The sequence below is a fragment of the Magallana gigas genome, chromosome 4 (assembly GCF_963853765.1).
Source record: "Magallana gigas chromosome 4, xbMagGiga1.1, whole genome shotgun sequence".
In the NCBI taxonomy this organism is placed as follows: domain Eukaryota; kingdom Metazoa; phylum Mollusca; class Bivalvia; order Ostreida; family Ostreidae; genus Magallana; species Magallana gigas.
In genome coordinates this window covers 12,082,763-12,104,612 of record NC_088856.1, presented here as the reverse complement: position 1 = coordinate 12,104,612, position 21,850 = coordinate 12,082,763, and the positions used below count along the sequence as shown (strand labels likewise).

General features: G+C 32.2%; 1 protein-coding gene and 1 long non-coding RNA gene across 2 annotated transcripts; one reads left to right on the top strand and one right to left on the bottom strand.

The window, feature by feature from the left end:
• Positions 1–1,267: 1,267 nt before the first annotated feature.
• On the top strand, positions 1,268–2,734 carry LOC136275125 (uncharacterized). Its single transcript, XR_010713631.1, has 2 exons — positions 1,268–1,337; positions 2,261–2,734. It is a non-coding gene; the product is annotated as an uncharacterized lncRNA (long non-coding RNA).
• Positions 2,735–5,379: 2,645 nt separating this feature from the next.
• LOC105338367 (interferon-induced protein 44-like) lies at positions 5,380–15,585 on the bottom strand. Its single transcript, XM_034450121.2, has 6 exons — positions 15,498–15,585; positions 15,251–15,331; positions 14,000–14,194; positions 13,713–13,859; positions 6,271–6,442; positions 5,380–5,911 (listed from the first exon to the last, which is right to left on the bottom strand). The coding sequence occupies exons 2-6, from the start codon at positions 15,308–15,310 to the stop codon at positions 5,604–5,606; spliced, it is 882 nt and encodes a 293-aa protein (XP_034306012.2). The 5' UTR covers positions 15,311–15,331; positions 15,498–15,585; the 3' UTR covers positions 5,380–5,603.
• Between the last annotated feature and the right edge of the window lie 6,265 nt (positions 15,586–21,850).

Here is a 21,850-nt window from a genome sequence, read left to right as displayed (position 1 = left end):
ACTGCACCCTCACCTGTGTATTGGGAGAGCTTAGTTCCTGTATTTTGAAGTTTTTTATAATGTAAATTGAATTCTGCAAATGCATACTAAAACTCATTTTTCAAAATAAATTTTAAACAAATAGCCATAATCTGAACACCAAATTGCAATTGCTTTTCGACTGCTTTTTTTTAGTTTGCTTTGTTTCACGTCCAGTGAAAATGGCAATTAACTATCACACACATTTTTTTCTCCTTGTACCAGTAATCATCCGTTTTCCCCACCTTGTCCTTCTATTTGCCATTGTGTGATGTACAATGCATGTCCTTGTTTTGTTCAACCTAAGGTCAGACTATTGCCTTATACATGTACCATGTAACGTTTCACATAACATCGGTTTCACGACAATTGTCCTAAATAGACATGAGCCATTTCTTCTCAAAAAATGTTATGCATATAGATTAAAGCTAGCTTCACTTTGTAAGGAGATCCATTACGTTCCAGAAAATGAGGATACATTTCTTTTATTCTTCATTATCTCGACCTATGATATCCAATACGTCTTACTGTCGGCAGTAACAGCGGATAATTTGAGGTATTGGAATAAGAGAATTCAATTTCAAACTGAATATGAAGAGATGATAGACTTTCACAGATGTAAATTATACAACATTAATGAGAAAAATAAGATGATTGAGTTATCAAGATTGACTATGTTCCATAACACCAACAAATAGAAAAAACAGATTTGTAAAAATTCATTCTCTCTCTCTCTCTCTCTCTCAAATAAATCATGATAAATATTACAAAAAATATTCTGAACAGCTTTATGACATTTTAATGCAGTTTACTGAAGCGAAAGAGAAATTCAAAGTGATGAGAAAAAAGTACTTATTATAGAATTGAAAGAAATTAAGGTATTCTTCTTCCAGGTGAGGTTCAGTCGTCTCTCCGTGTCGTTAAACATTATATTGAATGACGACAGAGTAATATTCTTCACAAACAAAATTCTTGTTAAATAAATATAAAATACACTATGTTAATGACTTCTCTGTTGAAATAATTATTTTGAGAAAAGATGATACTTGCAAGCTTAGAAGTAATGAAAGGTATTATCTATCATCATATTTTTTTTCTCATTCTCATGGTTTTATAATGATTCATTTGAGACCCGAACATCCGCTGATGAAAACTGACTTTATGTATAGGTGTATCATATGTACATCTATTAGGCTTATAAATTAACTTCAGTATAGCATTACCAAGTGAATTGTGTTTATAAGGCACCCGTCGACGTATGTCTTTACAGTGGTCGATAGACGCCACTGAACAGTACTCTGGTCCTCAAAGCAGCTGCAGTAAGTAATAATTTTTTTTAGAAACATTTTACAAATCCTTCATTATATGAGTCAATTTAACTTTTTTGATGAAATATAAAAGATGCTTAACAGTCAAACATGAAACAAGACATTTTTTTCTCATTTTTGTTTCATAAAACTTCCGCAAAATTATATTCTTTTGTTGATGTTTCTTGTGTCCACTCAGCTTTTATTATTATTTTGCCAGAAAACTTGAATTTAAACTTCACACATCTTAAACATATTTATAGCTACTATTTCAGAAATAGAAAAGAAAGTACCGTGTTATTGAATAATTATTATTGAATTGATCTTCTTTTTTTTTTTTTTTAATTATTTTATAGTTTCTTTAGTAGTTTTAGTGGAAGCGCTAGATTTTTTTTCTTTGTTTTTAACCATGTAATTTATTTTCTCTGTCTTGAAATAGGAACTGGTTGTCCCGAATATATATATATATATATATATATATATATATATATATATATATATATATATATATATATATATATGATTTTTGTGCCAGGAGGAAAACAACATGGTTTTGTTATAATAAATAAACTTTTTAATAAAATAAAGACCTCGCTTGTCGACGATTTTCTCCGATATTTCATGTTTATTTGATTTTCAAAGGCTTATTTATTTTGCGCTTTGTAACGCGAAACTAAAACGTACCTATACATCTGTCGCAAATGCATTATATGTCGGACACATATCATCTTTTTTTATAAGGAGTACAATCTGTTTCAAAATTTCTTAAGATATTCTTTATCTTATTTCATTCATCAATATGGCTAAAGAGAGATATGTCAGAAATTTATGATTTTCATTCGTGGATATGGACCAGCTTTAAATGATCATACTTCATTTTGATCTAAATTTCTGAACAAAAAAACTACAATCTAAATCAAACTCAAAATTTTCAGAACATGTCATCATTTGGACCTTTTTTCTTGCTACTGCTGGTGTTCTCTCCATTCCAAGCTTATAGTCAAAATATAAACCCAGTCCCCGTTATGGAAAATGCCACGCCTTTATCCGGCGACCCAGGGGACTTGCAAAGCTGTCTAGACAGTGGAAAAAGTATTCAAACCTGCATGATGGAAAATCCAAACATGAATATCGTGCCTGCTGGTACTGATGCCTCAAACAGCGCATGTACCAACATGGGCATCATGAATTTCTATGTGTATTTCTGTATCTTTCTGTGTTGTTTGATGGGTATTTCAATTTATTAAATGCATGATGTCAAAAAACAATTATTTTGTATAACGTATTTTGTATAATAATAATCACTTTAGTACGTTTGTAATTTACACTTTAATCTTAATCCTTTGAAATGTTTATGTGTATTTTGAAAATTCATCATTATTGTTAGTTAGAATAAAAATAAATTTCAATTTGTGTCTTCTTTAAAAAGTCTTACAATTATTTACTAGAATATGGGAGCACACGGGTAAACGTGTTATTCGACAGCGGTCAATTTACGAACCCTCTGAATCAAACGTGTAAATATAACTATATACAGCCAATGAAAAAAAAATATTTTTTCCCAAAAAATTGATTTCCGAATTCCCAGATGAATTAGTGGATAAACGCCTTCCCACATCCATATTTGGAACAGAATTTGCGTAGAACGGATGATTATTGTCTGAGGGAAAACTTACGCTTTTCTGATTTTAAAACTCTTAAGGCTATAGACGCTATAGCATGCGTCAATTTTGAATGACGGTAAAACCGCATGCTTTGAATCTGTTTCCTTACAGAAGTTACATGTATGTTAATTTTGTAAATAACAATGCTGAATTCGAACGCATAATAAAGATATCAAATTTTAGATAATACTAAAAATTATTTATTTTTATTCCAAGAAAGTAATGTCTCCTTTTAAATATCAATAGATCATGTGGTAGATCAAGAGTAAGGTATCGTGAATGCCATTTATGATACAAGATTGTATTTCAAAACAAGATTGCTAAACATATCATATAAAAATGCCTTTAAAAGCATTATAAACATTAAAATCGAAAAAAGAATTTTTGACCAAAATCGTGACCACGCCCCTTAAGTTTGCCATGGAGGAAACTTTAAAAAATCAAATATTTGAGAAAAAACTCAGACTTGATTTGTTGAAAAGCGAAAGTGAAATCTTAGCGTTTTACCCCTATTTATTTTCAAAACTTTTTTTGTATTACTGTCCTTAGGATTTCTTTTCTTTTAGATATAAAAAAAATACTATTGTAAAAAAGTCACCAAATGGTGCAAGTAAAAAATGTTTACCTCTGGATTTGGTCCAGAGTTAATATCAAAGTTAATTTTTCCGTCCACAATTGACATAATGAGTTATATATTGGCTAATAAAAATCTATTTTTAACAAAAACGCTAAAATGTTTCTTTTTATGCTCTGTCAATAAGTTCTTTATTTTTAAACCCTTCACCGTCTCGAACAAATAAGCTAGTCACCATTTCTTTTTCCTATGGCTTTTTGCATAGTTTACAATACTCGGAAACGATGACGCGCTTGCGCCATTTTAGCATTTTTACCTTATCAATTTCATAAAGTTGCAATATCTCAACTAATAAACGTTACATACATGAACATAAGTGTGTTCATTTTGTATAAAAACGACTACATGAAATGAAAAAGACAATTAAAAAACTGTCTCTATCAATCCACCAGCGAATTACAATTTCAATGCAGAGCAAACACCGACCACTAAAAAGATACGATGGGATCAGATGCCTAGGAGGAGTAAGTAAACCCTTATGACTGATCGCATCTGCATATACAAAATAGCCAAAGTCGATATATAATAGGAAGTTGACTTTTGATTGGTACAAAAATAGATCCGACCAAATAGCATGCCTAAACAAAAACTGTGTTAAAATTTCAAACATCTGTGAGTTAGTAGTTGCCGAGAAATTATTGATGATTTTTTTTCAAACTTTAGGCTAAAAGTAACTTAAGTCGTCATTCAAAGAGGAGTTGAGGTCTGATTGGTACAAGTATGAAAAATGTCAAACGGCATGCTTATACAAAGAGTGTGTTAACATTTCAAGCATCTGAGATAAATTATTTCCGAGAAAAATGCAACAGAAATTTTTGTTACGGACAAACCGCAGGCGGACACACAGACGGACGGACAGACAGACACAAATTAAAGTGGTAAAACAGTATACCTTCTCTCCTTCGAGCGGGAATGTAGAAACAAACTGTTTGAAACATTTATTTATTTGCTACACTGATCGTATTGTATCTCCCATTAAAGGTATATAATAAATCTAATCACCAGGCTCTGAAATATCGTATTCTTCTATACAGAAGCTAGAAATCAATAAGCAAATTAATTACTAGTCGTCAACATCTGATACTCTGAAAGTATAAAGATAATATATTTTCTAGCATTTGTTATGGAAGATCTGAAATCTACCTATTGAACCGTTTATGGTTTATATATATTGACCCAGCTGTTTCTACACTCTATGCAACAGAGCCAATGTAGGGTGGCACAAAGATTTATGATTTTTCTAATATTAAGCAAGATGTAGTTGAAGCAGAAATCTAGAATAGTTAAGAGTATAATACATGTAGAAACACCATAAAGGTGTATTTATACTTGTAGTGAATTAATTATAACTTCTTTAACTCAAGGACGAGGTAATTAGATATTGATAACGATGACAGATTGCTCTTAGTTACACGCTATCATCACACCAAACAAAATAGCCTAACCCTACACATAGAATACCAGTAAAACTGAGATATGCTGGTTCATGTCAAACGTATATAACACCAATTTATTTAAATCCACATGTGAATTCTTGGCTTTCGTCTATGTAACATCATTAATGTTGAAAATATTTTTGAATAAATATATCAAAATTAATTTTTTTTAAAAATTATAACTATAACGAAGATAATTGGTTTGTATGGAAAATTATATGATACTATAGTAGCCTAAAAATCTTTGAAATAGAGGAACTGTATCTAAAGGGTTTTTCTTTAATTTACTATAACGTTTAACTAGATGACTATGGAAAAAAAAAGTTAAAACGTAATTTAATGAAATAGAAGTGTACACAAATCTCATATGTAACAGCAGTTTTCATTATTATGATCATTATTATGATATCTCATTTACAAACTAAAATGAGTGTATTTTTTTTCTAGAAAAATTAATTACGAAAAGATAAGGTGAACATGAAATCGGTTGTAAATTTACTTCTAAAACATCTGCTTAAACAGCTAACTGAAAGAAAGACAATTCTTACAGTATAGAACAGTACTGATAGCTAGGTTTCGCCATCTTGTCATCCTCGTCCTCTATGTAATCGTTGGCAAAATCAGTCGTCTGCTTCAGGGCATTAAGGAATAGAATATCAAAATTGGGTTCCAACGAGGTCTCACTCTCATAATTTATGATTGGATAGACGTAACAACGAGGCAGACCCATGACAACAGCTGCTTTCTCCACGGTGTCATGGACTGCTTTGCTGTGAAACATGCCGGTGGGATCTTTGTGTACGGCGGGACAGACTTTGTCCAGCTTTGTCACATACACAACCTGAGGAATACCTGTCGTCATTTAAAAGTATTATGAAAACCAACTTGACAAAAAAATGACGTAAATTATGAAATTAACAATCTTCTAGCTACAAAATTGCACTGTTATACCGGGAAAGAATAAAAAAAAAATACATGGTATGGTTTTAGCAATGAGCACGTATTTGAGCACTTTTGGGCTGTATATATTAGCAAAGTATTATGATTGGAACTACAATATCGATCAAAGAAGAATTGGAATTTTAGCAACGTTATGCAATCAATCAAAACCAGTTACTAATCCTAAAATAGAATGAATCATATGTGTATCAGTATCAATATGTATTGGACTTGTATCAGTAATGTTAACGATGTAAAATACGGTTACTGACCTTTACGGTTCATGAGACTCTGAATATCTTTCAACTGTTCCCGGGTCTTTTCGGGAATAAGTTCAATGGTGCTTCCGTCAATAACAAACGCCACGCAGTGAATCTTGTCTTTGAGCTCTGGACTCTCTATGAACCCAGGCGTTTTTGGTGTGAAAGGTAAGGTTGGGTTGAACTATGAATCAAAGTACTGATAGGACTAACATTTTATCTCCTTTTCTTTGCATATTTCGTAAAATAAGCTAGACTACATACTAGGTAAATGACCATGCATTTTAGATCGAAATATACAACACAAGGTAAACATTTTTGTTCTTATAAAACGAGACGAACATGTAATTACTAAAAGGTTAAAGGGGCATGGTCACAATATTGGTCATTTTTTTTTAATATTAACAAAATTTTAAGAATGCTAATGATGGAATGATCATGAAATTTAAATGTCAGACGTAGAGTTTTAAGCGAGATACAAGACTCAAAATTCTTTGTCGTGTAAACGTGCCCTGTTTTTGCTTAAGGTGGAATAACACATCGTCACAAAATGGTTGACCTCTCATCGAAACGACATTTCATTTTATTAAAAGGATTTTATCGAAAGCAAGATGTAACTTACTTCATAACCGAATTGTTGACGTGTCGGGCTTGTAATCCGTACATCCCGAGTTTGAATCCCGCAGGGGTATTTGCTATTACTTATTGTATTGAATTTTTTAGATATTAGTTTTTTATCTTCAATCTGCAAATTTTCGCTTAGTTGACATTTGTACAGTTTGTTTATTATCATATCTTTCCTAATTAAATAGGTCACTGTTAATCTGAGTGATTTTTTCAAGATGTGTTATTCAACCTTAAAAAATCTTTTTCAAGTTAATTTGTCAATTGTTTTCTTAATTTTAAGCATAAACAGTACCTACGGTTTAACACATTCATTTTAGGTCTAAGACTGGAATATTCACTTTCACATTCAAAATGTAAAAAAAACTTTGTTTACATAGCAAAGAAATGTAAGCTCTGTTACTTGGATACAACTCAACGAATGATACTCAATTTTGATTGTCTATTTAAGAATGCCTCAATAAAGTATTATAACACATAAAAATAGAAAAGAAAAACATGTGCACAGAAAAACAAGAAATTATTTTCATTTACTTTAATAAATATTTCTAACTTTGAAAGGAGACACATTATATTGGTGTAAATATGCAAAAGTGGATAACTTTTAAAGATAATTTGTTTGTATGGAAAGTCATTGAATACTAAAATAGTAAAAATCTGACCAAGCAGCTTATCACCTATCCAAACCACTTAGACCCTAGATTGAGCGAAACGTGTATATTTCAAGCTTTTATTTTAAGAAAAACATATTAAAATGATTTTTAAGATTTCTTAAAATATTTTCTGCATATTGATGATTTTTGTTATGTTCGCGAGAGTTATCTTTCCTGCAGTATTGTCAAAGTTATACAGCATCTTCGATTCACATATGGACACAAAATCAACGTCGCCGGAGGTAACCAATGAATTTATTCCGCGGTAAAATCTTGGGAGCGTCATTTTAATAGCGTGTGTTCTCACTTCTTTCAGGACGCCGATAACTAAGCGTTGGAAATTTTCAAAGCGATCTGTAAAGCGGTAAGGTTTATATTTTTGTTTGATTTTACTGATGGAGATGGAGCCCAATAAAGTACTTATATTGGGTCATTCTATTGTCCGCCGCTTTCAACAATTCCTAGTAAGTAATGAGGATGTTAGGTACTGTGAGGATCTTGGTCTAAGAGCAAATCATTGGATATTTTATAGAGGAGTGGGAGGTCGCACTATTTCGGGCAATCTCCGCGAGGATGCGAGTTTCATTGAAAAAGTAAAACATCTTTACATAATTCTAATTGTTGGGGGCAATGATGTTCGACGTGCGACGTCTTCCGAAAAATTGGCAGCAAATATTGAATCTCTTGTATCGGTACTGCACTATAGATTTGGAGTCGCTCAGATCCATGTGTGTAAATTGTTGCTACGATTTAAGCAATGTTTTGATTACAACAGTACTGTGGATGAAGTGATAATCCTTCTCAAATCTTATCTGCACAGATTTGAATTCGCTTCATTTTGGGAGCATAATGACCTCTTCCCTTCGCCTAAGTTCAAGGCGTTTGACCATAAATTTCTTTTTGACGGCGTCCACCTCAATAAACAAGGCAACGTTCATCTCTATAGAAGTTTGCGCGGACTTATTTTGTCTAGAATGCGTTAAAGTTTCGGGCGATTATCTCTGTAATTTCAATGCAGATCTCATTGCACTGGAATAAGCATAATTTACAAGTGTTCTCATTATAATTTTCATATGTATTTTTTGCCTCTCCGATGCGGATCTTATTCACTGGAATCATCACAATTTATTGGTGTTTTCCAGAGATATTTCATATTTGTTTAGCCTCCCTGAGGCGGATCTTATTGCACTGGAATCAACACAATTTACATTGTGTTTTCCTGAGATTTTTCATATTTCTTTAGCCTCCCTGAGGCGGATCTCATTGCACTGGAATCATCACAATTTACTTGTGTTTTCCTGAGATTTTTCAAATTTAAATTTTGCCTCCCTGAGGCGCATCTCATTGTACTGGAATAAACACAATTTACTTGTGTTTAACACAAATTTATTTGTGTTTTCCTTACATATTTAATTTTTTGTTCTCCCCGAGGTTTATTTTATTACCTTACAATGTATTTACCACAATTTTATATGCATGCGTTGTTAGTGGATTTTTTTTTTTAAATCTACTTTTCATTTTTGCTTTCCTTAGGTTTGTCATTTAATATTCAATAAACTACACAAAATTTGAAAAAAAAAATTAAGTATTCCGGAAATTTCATGTTTTATCATATATTTTCCCGAATGTTGACAATTGTTTACTAACAATATCAGTGAATTTGTAATTTTAGTTATCGTCATCAAGAATAAGTATGCCACCAAAAAGAACAAGCCAAGCTCGCGCAAAACCATCAACTGTCTCAAAACAAAAGAAACGCAGGACATCAATGAACTTGGAAGCGGTTTCGCCAGCTTTATCCCCCGATGTACTGGAAACCATCACAGCACAGGTGACCCAGCGGGTGACGGACACAATTAGTGACGAGTTGACAACGCTGATAAACAACATTAACAGCAACAGTGCTTCAAATTCTCAGGGGAGTATTAGTATAAACCCTCTAGGGGCATCTAACAACGATGATAATGACGGGTTGGTAAGATAATCCAGACATCTGGACAACGCTATTCAACACTCAGTTGAAGCGGTAGTTGTGGATCACACTGAGAACATCGCTGGTAATTGTCCGACAGGTTTTGTTAGTACAGCAGTACCAATTGATGCAAGGGTATCGGATCAAACTAAATCAAAAATTTGGTCAAACCAGTATATAGAATTTGCAAGCCTTTTGTCGAAAGACAAACAAAAGAAAGGCAAGTTATCGAGACAGGTCGAAGATGGTGACAGTCCAGGCAAGCTTACAATCCACCAGGTAGAGAATGATTCCCAAAGCGAGGTAACTCTCTCATCCATGCATGACTGGCTTACAGCATGGAATAGATTTGCTGCAATTTATTGTATTAAATACCCAGAATAACAAGCTAAATTAGCTAAACATTTAGAATCAGTCAGAGATATTGCATACGCCAAGGGCAATTGGAAAGCTTACGACACCGATTTTAGGATGCTTGTTGCCCAAGGACAAGTTTCATGGGGTGATGTACACATGGAGTTATATGTTAATGCCAGACTGACGACAGCTCTATCTTCAAAGCCTAACAAAAGTCATAAATATATGTCATATAGCTCTATGCCAAGAGGTGTCTGTTTCCGGTACCATTCAGGTAAGAATTGTTCAGCAGGCTTGTCTTGTCGCTTCCAACACAGGTGTTATAACTGCGGCGGGTCACACCCTTTTATTCAATGTACAAAGCAAGCCAAGCAGCCCTTTCGGATCACGCAGAAGTATCAAAACCAAACAGGTAGTACAAATACAGGGAAACAATATAACCAATCAAAATCATTTGGTACATCCAAGCAAGGGCCCAACACCAAACAAGGTAAATAGACTTGCTCATTGGTTAACAGGGTATGATGAAGATGAAACTAATTTTGTAGTTCAGGGTTTTTCAAAGGGTTTTTTATTTAGGCTTTGTTGGAGAATGTCCTGGAATAGAGTCAAAAAATTTAAATTCGGTTCTTACAAGACCAGAAATTATTGATCAAAAAATACAAAAAGAAATTTCGGCTGGTAGAGTTCAAGGACCTTTTGAAAATAAACCATTTTCCAATTTACAGTGTTCACCACTGGGTTTGGTTGAAAAGAAAGAGCGAGGTGAATTTAGAATGATTCATCATTTGTCATACCCAGAAAATCAATCAATTAATGATGGCATACCACCTGATGAGTCATTTGTTCAATACTCATCTATTTCAGATGCTATTCATTTCATAAAAAAGTGTGGAAAAGGTGCTTTCTGTTGTAAAACTGACATTAAGTCAGCATTTAGAATTATTAATATTCAACAATCTCAGTATCAGTTTCTTGGGTTCAAGTGGAAGAGTAAATATTACTTTGATACATGTTTGCAGTTTGGTCTAAGTTCATCTTGTAAAATATTTGAGCGATTCTCAACAGCCCTACAATGGATAGCACAAAATAAACTTGGTATACCATGTATATCACATGTTTTGGATGACTTTATCATTGTGGATATATCGCCAACTCAATGAGTCTACAAGCTGAAATCTTTCTTGAATATGTGTTCAGATATTGGGGTTCCCATTTCACTTGAAAAAACATGTGGTCCTAACCAAGTTATAACTTACCTGGGTTATGAATTGGATTCAACAAAAATGGAATGCAGATTACCAAAGGAAAAAATTGTCAAGTGTGTCAACAAAATCCAGTTTGCGATGGAACAATCTAAATTAACATTAAAGCAGCTGCAGTCAATTATAGGTTTATTGAATTTTGCTTGTAATGTAGTGTTGCCAGGCAGGGCCTTTTTAAGGAGGCTAATAGATCTGACCATTGGAGTAAAAAAGCAGTATTATAGAATTAGGATGACGAAACAAGTTAAGGAGGATTTAAGTGTCTGGTATGATTTCTTGAGTATTTTTAATGGTTCTTCAATGTTTTTCCCAGATATATGGTTAAGTTCAACTGAACTAAGGTTATATACAGATGCATCTGGAGCTGTGGGGTATGCTGCGGTTTTTGGTAGTCAGTGGTTCAAAGGAGGATGGAATGACAGTTGGCGAAATCAGAACATAGCAGTTTTAGAACTATACCCAATAGTTTTGGTTGTTGATGTCTGGTCAAAATATATGGCTAATAAGTGCATTTTGTTTAACACAGACAATCAAGCACTGGTTCATGTCATTACACTGTAATAAACAAACAGTAAAAGATAAGCACATCATGTTTCTTTTGCGAAAACTGGTATTGATATGCTTGAAGTTTAATATTTATTTTAAAGCTCAGCATTTGACTTCAAAAGAAAATTTACTATGTGATTGTCTTTCTCGTTCAAAGGTAAACCAGTTTTTACAACTGGCACCCTAAGCCGACAGCAATCCAGTCAACATATCTCCACTACCGCCGTTTCCAAATTAAGAGGTGACGTACAAAGACTATTGGATGCGAGCCTTACTAATTCCTCATTGGCTTCGTACTTCCTTGCTAGGACAGTTTTTAAAGCTTTTGCCGAGAAATACGAGTTAATTATTGAGTTTCCAGTGAAGCAACACATATTGGTATATTAAGTTGACTACCTATTTTCATAGGACTATGCTGCAACAACTATTTCATCATATCTCTCTGCAATTAGTTACATCCATAAGCTCAACAGTTTTGGGGATCCATGCTCGTCCTTTTTAATACAAAAATTACTCTTATCAACACGCAAACTTAAACCTTCACAAGATGTTAGAATACATATTACAAAAAATATTTTGCATCAAATTTGTGACTTTTTACCAGTTACAGTTTCCAATGCATTTGAAAAGGCCTTGTTTAGAGCAATGTTTTGTTGGCCTTTTATGGATTCTTGAGAGTCGGGGAAATAACATCATGTCAAAAAGTAATTAACAAAAATTTAATTCTGTTTAATTAAATTTCCAGGCAGCAAGATCATTTAATTATCAAATTTGTTACTTATAAACATCACATGGGCAAACCATTTTTCTCACTATTCACTCTGCAAGTAACAAAAAGTATTGTCCAGTTCAATGCCTAGAAGACTACATAAAGTTAAGAGGAGTACAAAATGGGCCACTTTTTTCTAATGTACCAAATATTCCAGTTTCCAGGGGTAAACTTTCGGCGGTATTAAAAAACTGTCTATCATTTGCAAAGTTGGATATGAGTCGCATTACTAGCCATTCTTTCCGGATAGGCACGGCGTCGCACTGTGCGGACATTGGCATGAGTGACAGCAAAATTAGACTTTTAGGTCGATGGAAATCAGATGCATTCAAAAGTTATATTAGACCAGTTAACCTAGTATAGAGAGAGAGCAAAGACTGACTGTGAACTTATGGATATACACTGTTATTCAGGAACATATGTATATTTCTTGATAACTTATAATGCGTTAAAATAATTTGAAATATAAGTTGTTATTTTCATGTCAAAGCTTTGAATGGGTTGGACATATGTAGGTTCCTACCTATGATTACTATATATTACAAGTTTAAGGTTACATGGTACATCTTTTTGGGTGGGGCATATGTATATCCTTACCCATGCATGAAAAGTATTTGTATGTGTTTGCATGCATATGGGACTAAGGTTTGTAAGGCATATGTATATCCTGGCAAATATTAGTCCATTTTAAAGGTATAAGAATGCACTTTGCCACTTAAAATTTTCTCCCTCCCTCCTTGGGGTCTGAACTTGATTTAATTAGAATTAATCAAGTACATGGCGCTTTCAGACCACAAGGATTATGTTTTTCATAAATTATCTAATCAATCACATCATTGATTACATCAGTAATGGGAGTTATGGATTATTTTAGTTGTAAAATATTTATGGGTAAAGAATTAAATATTCATAATTTTATGATTAATTTTATGAACTTATTAATTATTGTTATATAATCATCTATTGTCATTTTCCTGATTATTTCAAACCAAATTTGGTTAACAATAAAGTCACAAAAGTGGCAGAGTGCAACATACCTATTTGTTATGTGATGTTTTACCGTACAAAGATGAAGGGCTCAGGTGGTTCAATTTCGAGCGGATAGAGGTTAATTATTTCATGAATGAGAAATAATGCTGTATGCAGTAATGGTCTATTTTGAAAATTATCAATTATGGATAAAAGGATTTAAATGTATACATTGTACGACCATTAAACTCTGCATTCTTTTAGTGTTTTTAATAGTCCAATGGTACCAAGGAACTTACCTGGTACCTGTCTGGTATGTTGCCGTTTAGGATGTAGGTCATCTCTTGGGTGTCAACAGCAAAGTCTTCCTCTATACCCCGAGTATCACAAAGACGAATCTTCAGTGTTTTCCCAGAGCTATAGTCCTTTATGCTATACTTCCGAAACTTAACAAATACAAATGTTATTTTTTAATCATTATGGTAATTTACAAACATACACATTCAGACAGTAAAATACCGACATCTTTCCTTATATAACACCATAACTACTATGCATTTTAGAGTTAGATTTTACTGGTACATACTGCAATTGTGAGACTGTGTTCAAAGCTTCCACTTCGAGCTTTGCCCGTGATTTTTCCGCGAAAAATTGAGTTTACAGAATTAAAAACGCTGGATTTTCCCGCTCCAATCTGACCAACCAGGAGGATGTTTGCTGTAGATACGCTGCTTCTTTCCGGCTGGTAATTCAAAATGCCTCTCTTTAATTGTTTCAGTGTCTGCAAAACCACACAATTATCATATAAGCAAAAAATGAAGCATTTAACACGTCAACTATCAACTATCTTCCAGACATTATCATTATATTTAATTGTTTTTTTTCCCTGAATTATGCACCATTTTCAAAAGTAACAATGTTTTTACAATTCACTAATGCTTTACTTTTTTGCAACATGAACCCCAAAGATACGGAGAATAAACTTGTCTTTGTCCGAATAGTCAATAAATCAGTATCTTATTTGTTTTTAATGTATTGTATATTGCATTTTATTTGTCAACGATGCAGATTTTATTGATAGTAAAATAATAACATGTACATGTAGTTTTCGGACTTGAAATTAAACAAAGCGCTACAAAATTAAACTAGAACAAAAGGAAGAAAATCGAAAACCGCCGCGGTGAATAGTTTCGATGACTATTTACCAAGGGCAGATAGGACGGAAACTATTTCACGGTTAGATAGAATAGTATGTTTATTTTTTTGTACTTCTAGATAAAAATATTAACCGAGGTGTAATCAAAAGAAATTATAGAAGCAAAAATCAATAAAAAATAAGCTGTCCTAATGTTCTACCAACAATGATATGGAAAAATTTTAATCAAGCGTTTTAATTCATCTATCTTACAAGAAATGCACAGACTTATCATTAACTAAAATGTCGACTAGAACTACAAGAATCTTTATTTGCCTTTATTGTTTTCATGATTGGAATGCAATTCAATTGGCTTTTCATCAAACTGAATCAATTCTTAATTTGGAAAAAAAAACCAGTTGCCGTCACTAATGGCAATATTGTTGTTTGTAACTTAACAACTGAGCAATCTTTTCCCTGTTAATAAAGATATATCTAGATGTACAGTACATGTAATATTTTTAAAAAGCACTTTTTACGAACATGACTGTGATAAACACAAATATACTTATCAATAAAGATATGTATAAATAAAACTGATCATATCCGACTTATTTACGTGAGAGTATTATATTACATGCATTCTAATCTAGCAAATGTTCAACAGAGAAAAGAAAAATACTCTGTGTTTCCATACTAAACCTCTGCATCAAACTCCGGAAACTTTCTCCATGGCTTGTCCAGGTACACCGGATCAGACATTTCTGTTATTGTAGGTTTAGTCTGAAAAAACCCAGCATTTTTATAATTTCTAATTTAAACATCATGATATTGTGTAACATAAATTTTCTCTAAAAAATCTACGCGCCATCATTTATATTTCCTGTGAACACTTTAAGGGACAATACCTTCAATTTTTTAAAAATAATTTAAGAAAAAATGTGCTTACCCCTTTCCTACCGCTGTTCAAAAGTTTACTTTCGGTTTTGATTCATTTTTCCTTTAAATTCACGATTTTTTGAAAACTAGAAAAAAAATAAATTTTTAAATGGCAATGACCTTCAATTCTTATGCGGAGAAGCGTAGAAATCTTTTCTGCCTCTTTGATGATTTTTAAAAGAAGAATATATTCAGAATTCTTTGTTATGAATAACTTTCTTTGTTTGTGTTTTAGAACTTGCTCGATATTCCGTTGATAATATATCAAATTTATCAATTTAGCTATTGATTTTATTTTACCTGAAATCAGTGTATACTTCACACGGAAGTAATACTGAGCAATCACGGAAACTCATCTTTTATTTAGACGTGCACAAAACATGGGGGGGGGGGGGGTATCATTAGGCTGTGCATGAATGACATAGTTCTTGACAAAAGCTGGACGATCATCAAATTAACAATTAGACCTGCATATAATTTTATGATTTGTTTAGCTTTCAACTAATATTTCGTGAGGGAAAATCCATATATTATATATTTTAAAGCTTATTTTCATTTCAATATTAATTCTGTATTGAGCTCTTCTTATAAAGCAGGTCGAGACAGTCTAAAAATGACCACGACCATCCAGCCTTCTTAATTTATAAAATTTATTATTTTTATCATGTGGATATTGTAATATTATTTGTACTTATGATAAAAGACTGTATTCAATCATTCAATAGGGTGGTTACCACCTTTAATTGAGTTCCCACGAATTCTACAGATATTAAAGGGCTCAGCATCATTCAACGAACTATTGATATTTCCTTTTCCTTCGAAAGTTTTGAATTAAATCTACTAAATATCTTATGCAACTGATTACCACACTAGACCCTTAAACACAAATGGTATCTCTTTAAAACGAACAATCGCTTAAAATGGAATAATAAAAGTGTGTAATTACAAAAATAAGTTGCTATTTTAATTCTGAAAACAAAATATGATATTTACTTTTACATAAACACAAATGAACTTTCCGTGCTCTCGGAACTTTGATATATGTTATTAGTTGGCTTATGCTTTAATTCTTCATAGTCTAAAAAATAGTTATGTTAGCGCTACTCGTAAAAGACAACCCTTTCCTCGCAGCGAACTGTACTCATAGAAGCTGCAAACGTTTAGATCTTAAAGGGGCAAGGTCACGGTTTTGGTCAAAATTTATTTTTTCTGTGTTTAACGTTTACAATGCTCTAGTGGGGATTTTTTATAGTCAACGAAAAATGAGTAGCAATCCTCGTGTTATAAGCGAAATAAAGTAAATTTAGTAGGAAAGGATAAATGAGCATATAATTACTATTAAAATGTATTGCTGGGCCGGAAATCGATCCTGGGACACTGAAACTCTTGTCAGGAGCTCTGTCATGCCGATATCCATTGTCCATATAGACCCAAATACTACATTAACAAAACTCAGGTCATGTTTTCTTTAAATTTAAAATGTTAGGAAGAAAATTCTATATTTAGATCTATGAATGTGACAAACGAAACAGTTTATTTACTTTTAAAACGAATAAGAAGATTTTAAAAAATCAGCTTAAAAAAAGAAAGAAATTGTACTGGTTTATTAAATCAATTTAACCAATTTACATATTATAAAGACTCGCGAGTTCTGCATCTTGCTTTTAACTCTACCACTAGCTGTCACACTTTAATTCTGTTTCATTATTAGAAATGCATTTCAAAGCATTGCGAACAATAAATAGAAGAAAAAAATTGACCAAAATCGTGACCATGCCTCTATAACAGTTGAAACATTCCATAAATGGTGGATTATTGAATTTTATCGATGTAAAGATTTATTCCCCTTTATCGCATCGATTTTTTTTTATGCCGAACGTTAATATTGTGTGCGTATGTTTGCCAGACTTTTGATACTGTTGATGTTTTGAAGCAAAAATTGATAAACTCGGATGACTTATTGCAATTGGTCTTCGTCCGTCGTCGTATGTCGTATGCCATGCGTTAACAGTTTTATATTTCTAACTTCTTCTTGAAAACTACAAGACCAATTGGTAGCATTTTCAGTTTGAAGTATCTTCATAATAAGAGGAATCTAATTGTTGAATTTCATGGCTCCACACTCCTGGGGAGCCACAGGCGGGGCCAAATATGAAAAAAAACAACTGAATGCATAGATATGATGTCCATGAAGCCCTCTGCCAAAATAGTTAATACATGGCCCCTGTGCCAGGAATTTAGGCTCTAGGGTGGGGCCAATATGGTCATATAGTTAAAAATGTATAAAATATTTTCTAAAATCTTCTTCTCTACTCCCATATACATTTGTATAAAACTGAATGCACCGTTATGATTCCACGAGCTCATCTATCTAAATTGTGAAATTCATTACCCCTAAGACAGGGCTTTAGGCCATATAGTGTAAATGCATAAACTGTTTGAAAAATCTTCTTCTCTACTCTCACACATCTGTAAGAAAAACTGACTTCATAATTATGTTAACCAGGAAGTCCTCCACTAAAATTGTTAATGTCATTTCCTCTGGAGTATGGGTTTTGACTCTAGGGCAGGGCAAAATGAATGCATACTGCTTATGCAAATAATGTTAAAAAATTTATCTTCTCTACTCTCACAGATCTGTAAGGATAACTGCATTCTTAATTTTGTAGACCAGGAAGCCCTGTACCAAAATTATGAATATCATGTTCCCCGAGGTAGGAGTTCTGAATCTAGGGCGGAGTCAAACTATTCATATTATTAGTGTTTATTGATTTCATGTTTAAAATAATTATCTTCTTTACTTTTGCTGATACTGATTAAAAAATGACTACATATAACGAAAGAAAATACAGCCATCTTTCAAAATTTCATGTCTCCCGATGTAGGAATTTTAATCTAGAGTGGGGAAAAAACACTCATACAGTGTATAAGGAAGGGGTTCTTAGTCTTAATGCAGGGTGTGGCCAAATTGTCACTTAGCGTTAATGTATATAATGTTAAAAAACGTCTACTGACACAGAATAAAAACTGACTGCAAATTTTTAGAAAACAAATTTAAGCTGTCATCTTTAATTATGTCACTTGCATGTAAGGCAAGGGTTATGGCTGGTTGGGGAAGGAAGGTTATATATTTGTCTTTTAGTTCTATTCTACTCAGGAATTTCAATAAAAGAAATGAGTAAATTCACAGATTTAGTTAATTTTCCGACAGGCAATTAAATATTGAGTATCGCGACAAGAACTATGTGTGTCTGTTGAATCGATCGTAATACGTAGTGGATCGCCATGCTTTGCGACGCATTAATGGATTGTAGACATTGATGGGGTAATTGAAAAAAGTATTTGTAATTGAGTGTAATTAATTACATTTTTCAAAGTAATCGGAAGTAATTTTTGATTGAGTATCCCTTCAAATACAAGTAACTGAATGTATTTAAATACATTCCAAAATATGTATTTTCAATTACTTTTCAATTACATTTCAATTACTTTTTTTCAAGTTAAAAGTTTAAAAAGGTGTCATATTCATATTCAGTTCTTCATTAACTTTAAGCTTTTTAAAAAAAGTACATCTTACCAGTAAATGTAAACAATTATATGCAAGTACAAGTATATAAGGTTAACAGGAGAATGGCAGACAGAAATTTAATAATAATGTTTAGGTTGTATACCTGTTATAAACGGGCTTGTGTTTATACACTAATTAAGTGTCTCATTATGTTTGATGTGTTTCTACAACATGACACTCTAGAAAATGTCTAATTTGTTCGGATATGAAGCCTTCTCATACCCAAAACAAATGTATTGAATAAAAATTTAGTATTAAAAAATTTTGTTCAGAACTAATGACAGTGGATTTAGTACCCATTATGATGTTTATATATTATTTTAAAATATTTTAAACCAAAATTAATAAATAATGATTAAAATGAACGCAAACCTTTAAAGGCATTACCATAAAATTTTTATGTGTGTCTCATTGCTGTAATTAATTAATGTAATTAATTACATTTGAAATAAATTAATGTAATTGAAATTGCAAGTAATTGACAAAGTTGTTGATGTATTTGAAAGTAATTAATTACATTACAAAGTATATATATATATATATATATATATATATATATATATATATATATATATATATATATATATATATATATATATATATATATATATCGATCCTCTCAATTTGCCGTTTAACTGTATTCCACCTGTACCTCAAGCGACTGTGTATAGTGCGCGGTCAGCGCGCTAGGTTCCGTTCGTCATTGAAAGCAAGATTTTTGTCTTGCCTAGATGGCCGAGTGGGGAGCGCAGTGTCCGCTCACTGCTAGGCGAATGGGTTCCAGAGATCGTGAGTTCAAGCCTTGGTCGGGGCGGAGGTGGAGCTTCAACAAAAGTGAAATTCCCTGTGCTTTATATATATATATATATATATATATATATATATATATATATATATATATATATATATATATATATATATAGCATTATTTCAAAACATAGGAGAATATTTACGTAAAACAGATTATCGAATAACATATGGTTCGCAGTTAATGACATTTTACAATAAAATTATGATAAAAGTTAAATTTATTTGTTTTGTTTATAATGAAAAATTAATCACATATATCCGATCCTGGTGAGAGATATAATGTCATGCAATGGTATAGAATTTCATTTTAAGGTAATTTTTGATACGTTCGGGGTATATATTTTGTATATATACGAGTAAACATTCACAATCTCTGACTGTAGGGGATTCTAACTCAACCCCCTGAAGGTAATGTCCTTTACACTTTTGCAAACTCTGGTGTCATTTTAAGGAGGCCAACTTTAGTTTTTATTGCGCATGTCTTTGCGCATTCTAGTAAAATACATTGTATTTGTACCTAACATGTATATTTGTGTTTTCCGGTATCATCGGTATAAACACAATAGACAAAATACAGATAAAAAAAAATTGAAAATATGAAAATGTTATTTTTGAACGATTTTTGCTGTTGTATGGTACGTGTAGGTGAGGGTTGCCATTGTGCTTTTATGACGTTACGATAAAATGAAGCTGGGTAAGAGTACGTTATAAGAAATAAAATGAAAGAAAAAGCAAAACCCCTACTTCTTTGAAATTTGATACACAGAATAATGCAACCCTCAGAGTTATTTTTCCTATTTATTGAATGAATCCGTTGTATCTATTTACATTTTTTTAAATACTAAAAAAATATAACAAATATTAGTGTATTTTAATTTTTGGGACGGCCTCCATTAAGAACAAGATGTTAAATATAGCATTTTTTTTTTTACATATTTAAAGGTAGAAAATGATATATAGTTACTAATCATTTATTAAAATTTGAGTATAATAGCTATTGTATCAGTTTTTAAAGTGCTTAAAAGTGCGGAAAATGACAAGTTCGTATATATTCATTTATAGAGTAAATGTACCTGTAATTTGAGATGACCCCTAAAAATAACCAAATAACAGATTTAATTGAAACTTTTTCCGGGAAAAAACCCAAATTGGTCGCCTTAAAGTCAAGATCAAGTAAATGAAAGGTGCCTACAGGTTTATGAAATTCAAGATATAAACTCTTTTATTGATGCTTCATAACAATCTTTTGTTTCATAGGGTGTACCGGGGCTTAATTGTTTGGTAAACACAATAAAAATGTTTTAAACAATCATTTTCTATGAAATATGAAGGATAAAAGTAACAAATATCAGAGTTTTGTCAATTTTTGACTAATGAAATATATCTAGAATGCATACAGTCATTAAATATGCCCTTGACCTCCTCTTTAAAATGATATCAAACTGAATGTAGGTACCGGGATTACTTTTCCCGTGATTAAATATAGAATGTCAAAATATTGTTTTATTTTCTTCATAAATCCTTTAAGGTCAAGATCTAGTAAATGAAAGGTTCCTACAGGTTTATGAAATTCAAGATATAACTTCTTTTAATGATGCTTCATAACAATATGTTTATATCATAGGGTGTACCGGGGCGTAAAATTTTGGTAAGCACAATGAAAAATCATGTTTTAAACAACCATTTTTTATGAAATATGAAGGATAAAAGTAACAAATCTCGGAGTTTTGTCCATTTTTGACAAATGAAACATATCCAGAATGCCTACAGCCTCTCCAGTGAATAAATATAGAATGTCAAAATATTGTTTTAATTTCTATATAGTTACTGTAAAGCTGTAAAATAAGGAAAAGATTCATCAAATCAATTATGACGTCATAATGTTTCTAGCACTAAATAGACAGTCTGGGATCAATAACTAGATCTTTATCATAAAGCTTAAAATTTTCTAGTATTCTGTTCTTAAATACAATAATCGAGTTGAA

Bases quoted from the DNA above. Each gene is read 5' to 3' on its own strand.
- LOC105338367 (XM_034450121.2), bottom strand. From the start codon at position 15,310: ATGTCTGATCCGGTGTACCTGGACAAGCCATGGAGAAAGTTTCCGGAG. The intron at 6,443-13,712 runs GTAAGTTCCTTG...TTTGATTCATAG, and splicing joins ACATACCAGACAGGTACCAG to TTCAACCCAACCTTACCTTT. The intron at 5,912-6,270 runs GTCAGTAACCGT...AAATGACGACAG, and splicing joins GAGTCTCATGAACCGTAAAG to GTATTCCTCAGGTTGTGTAT.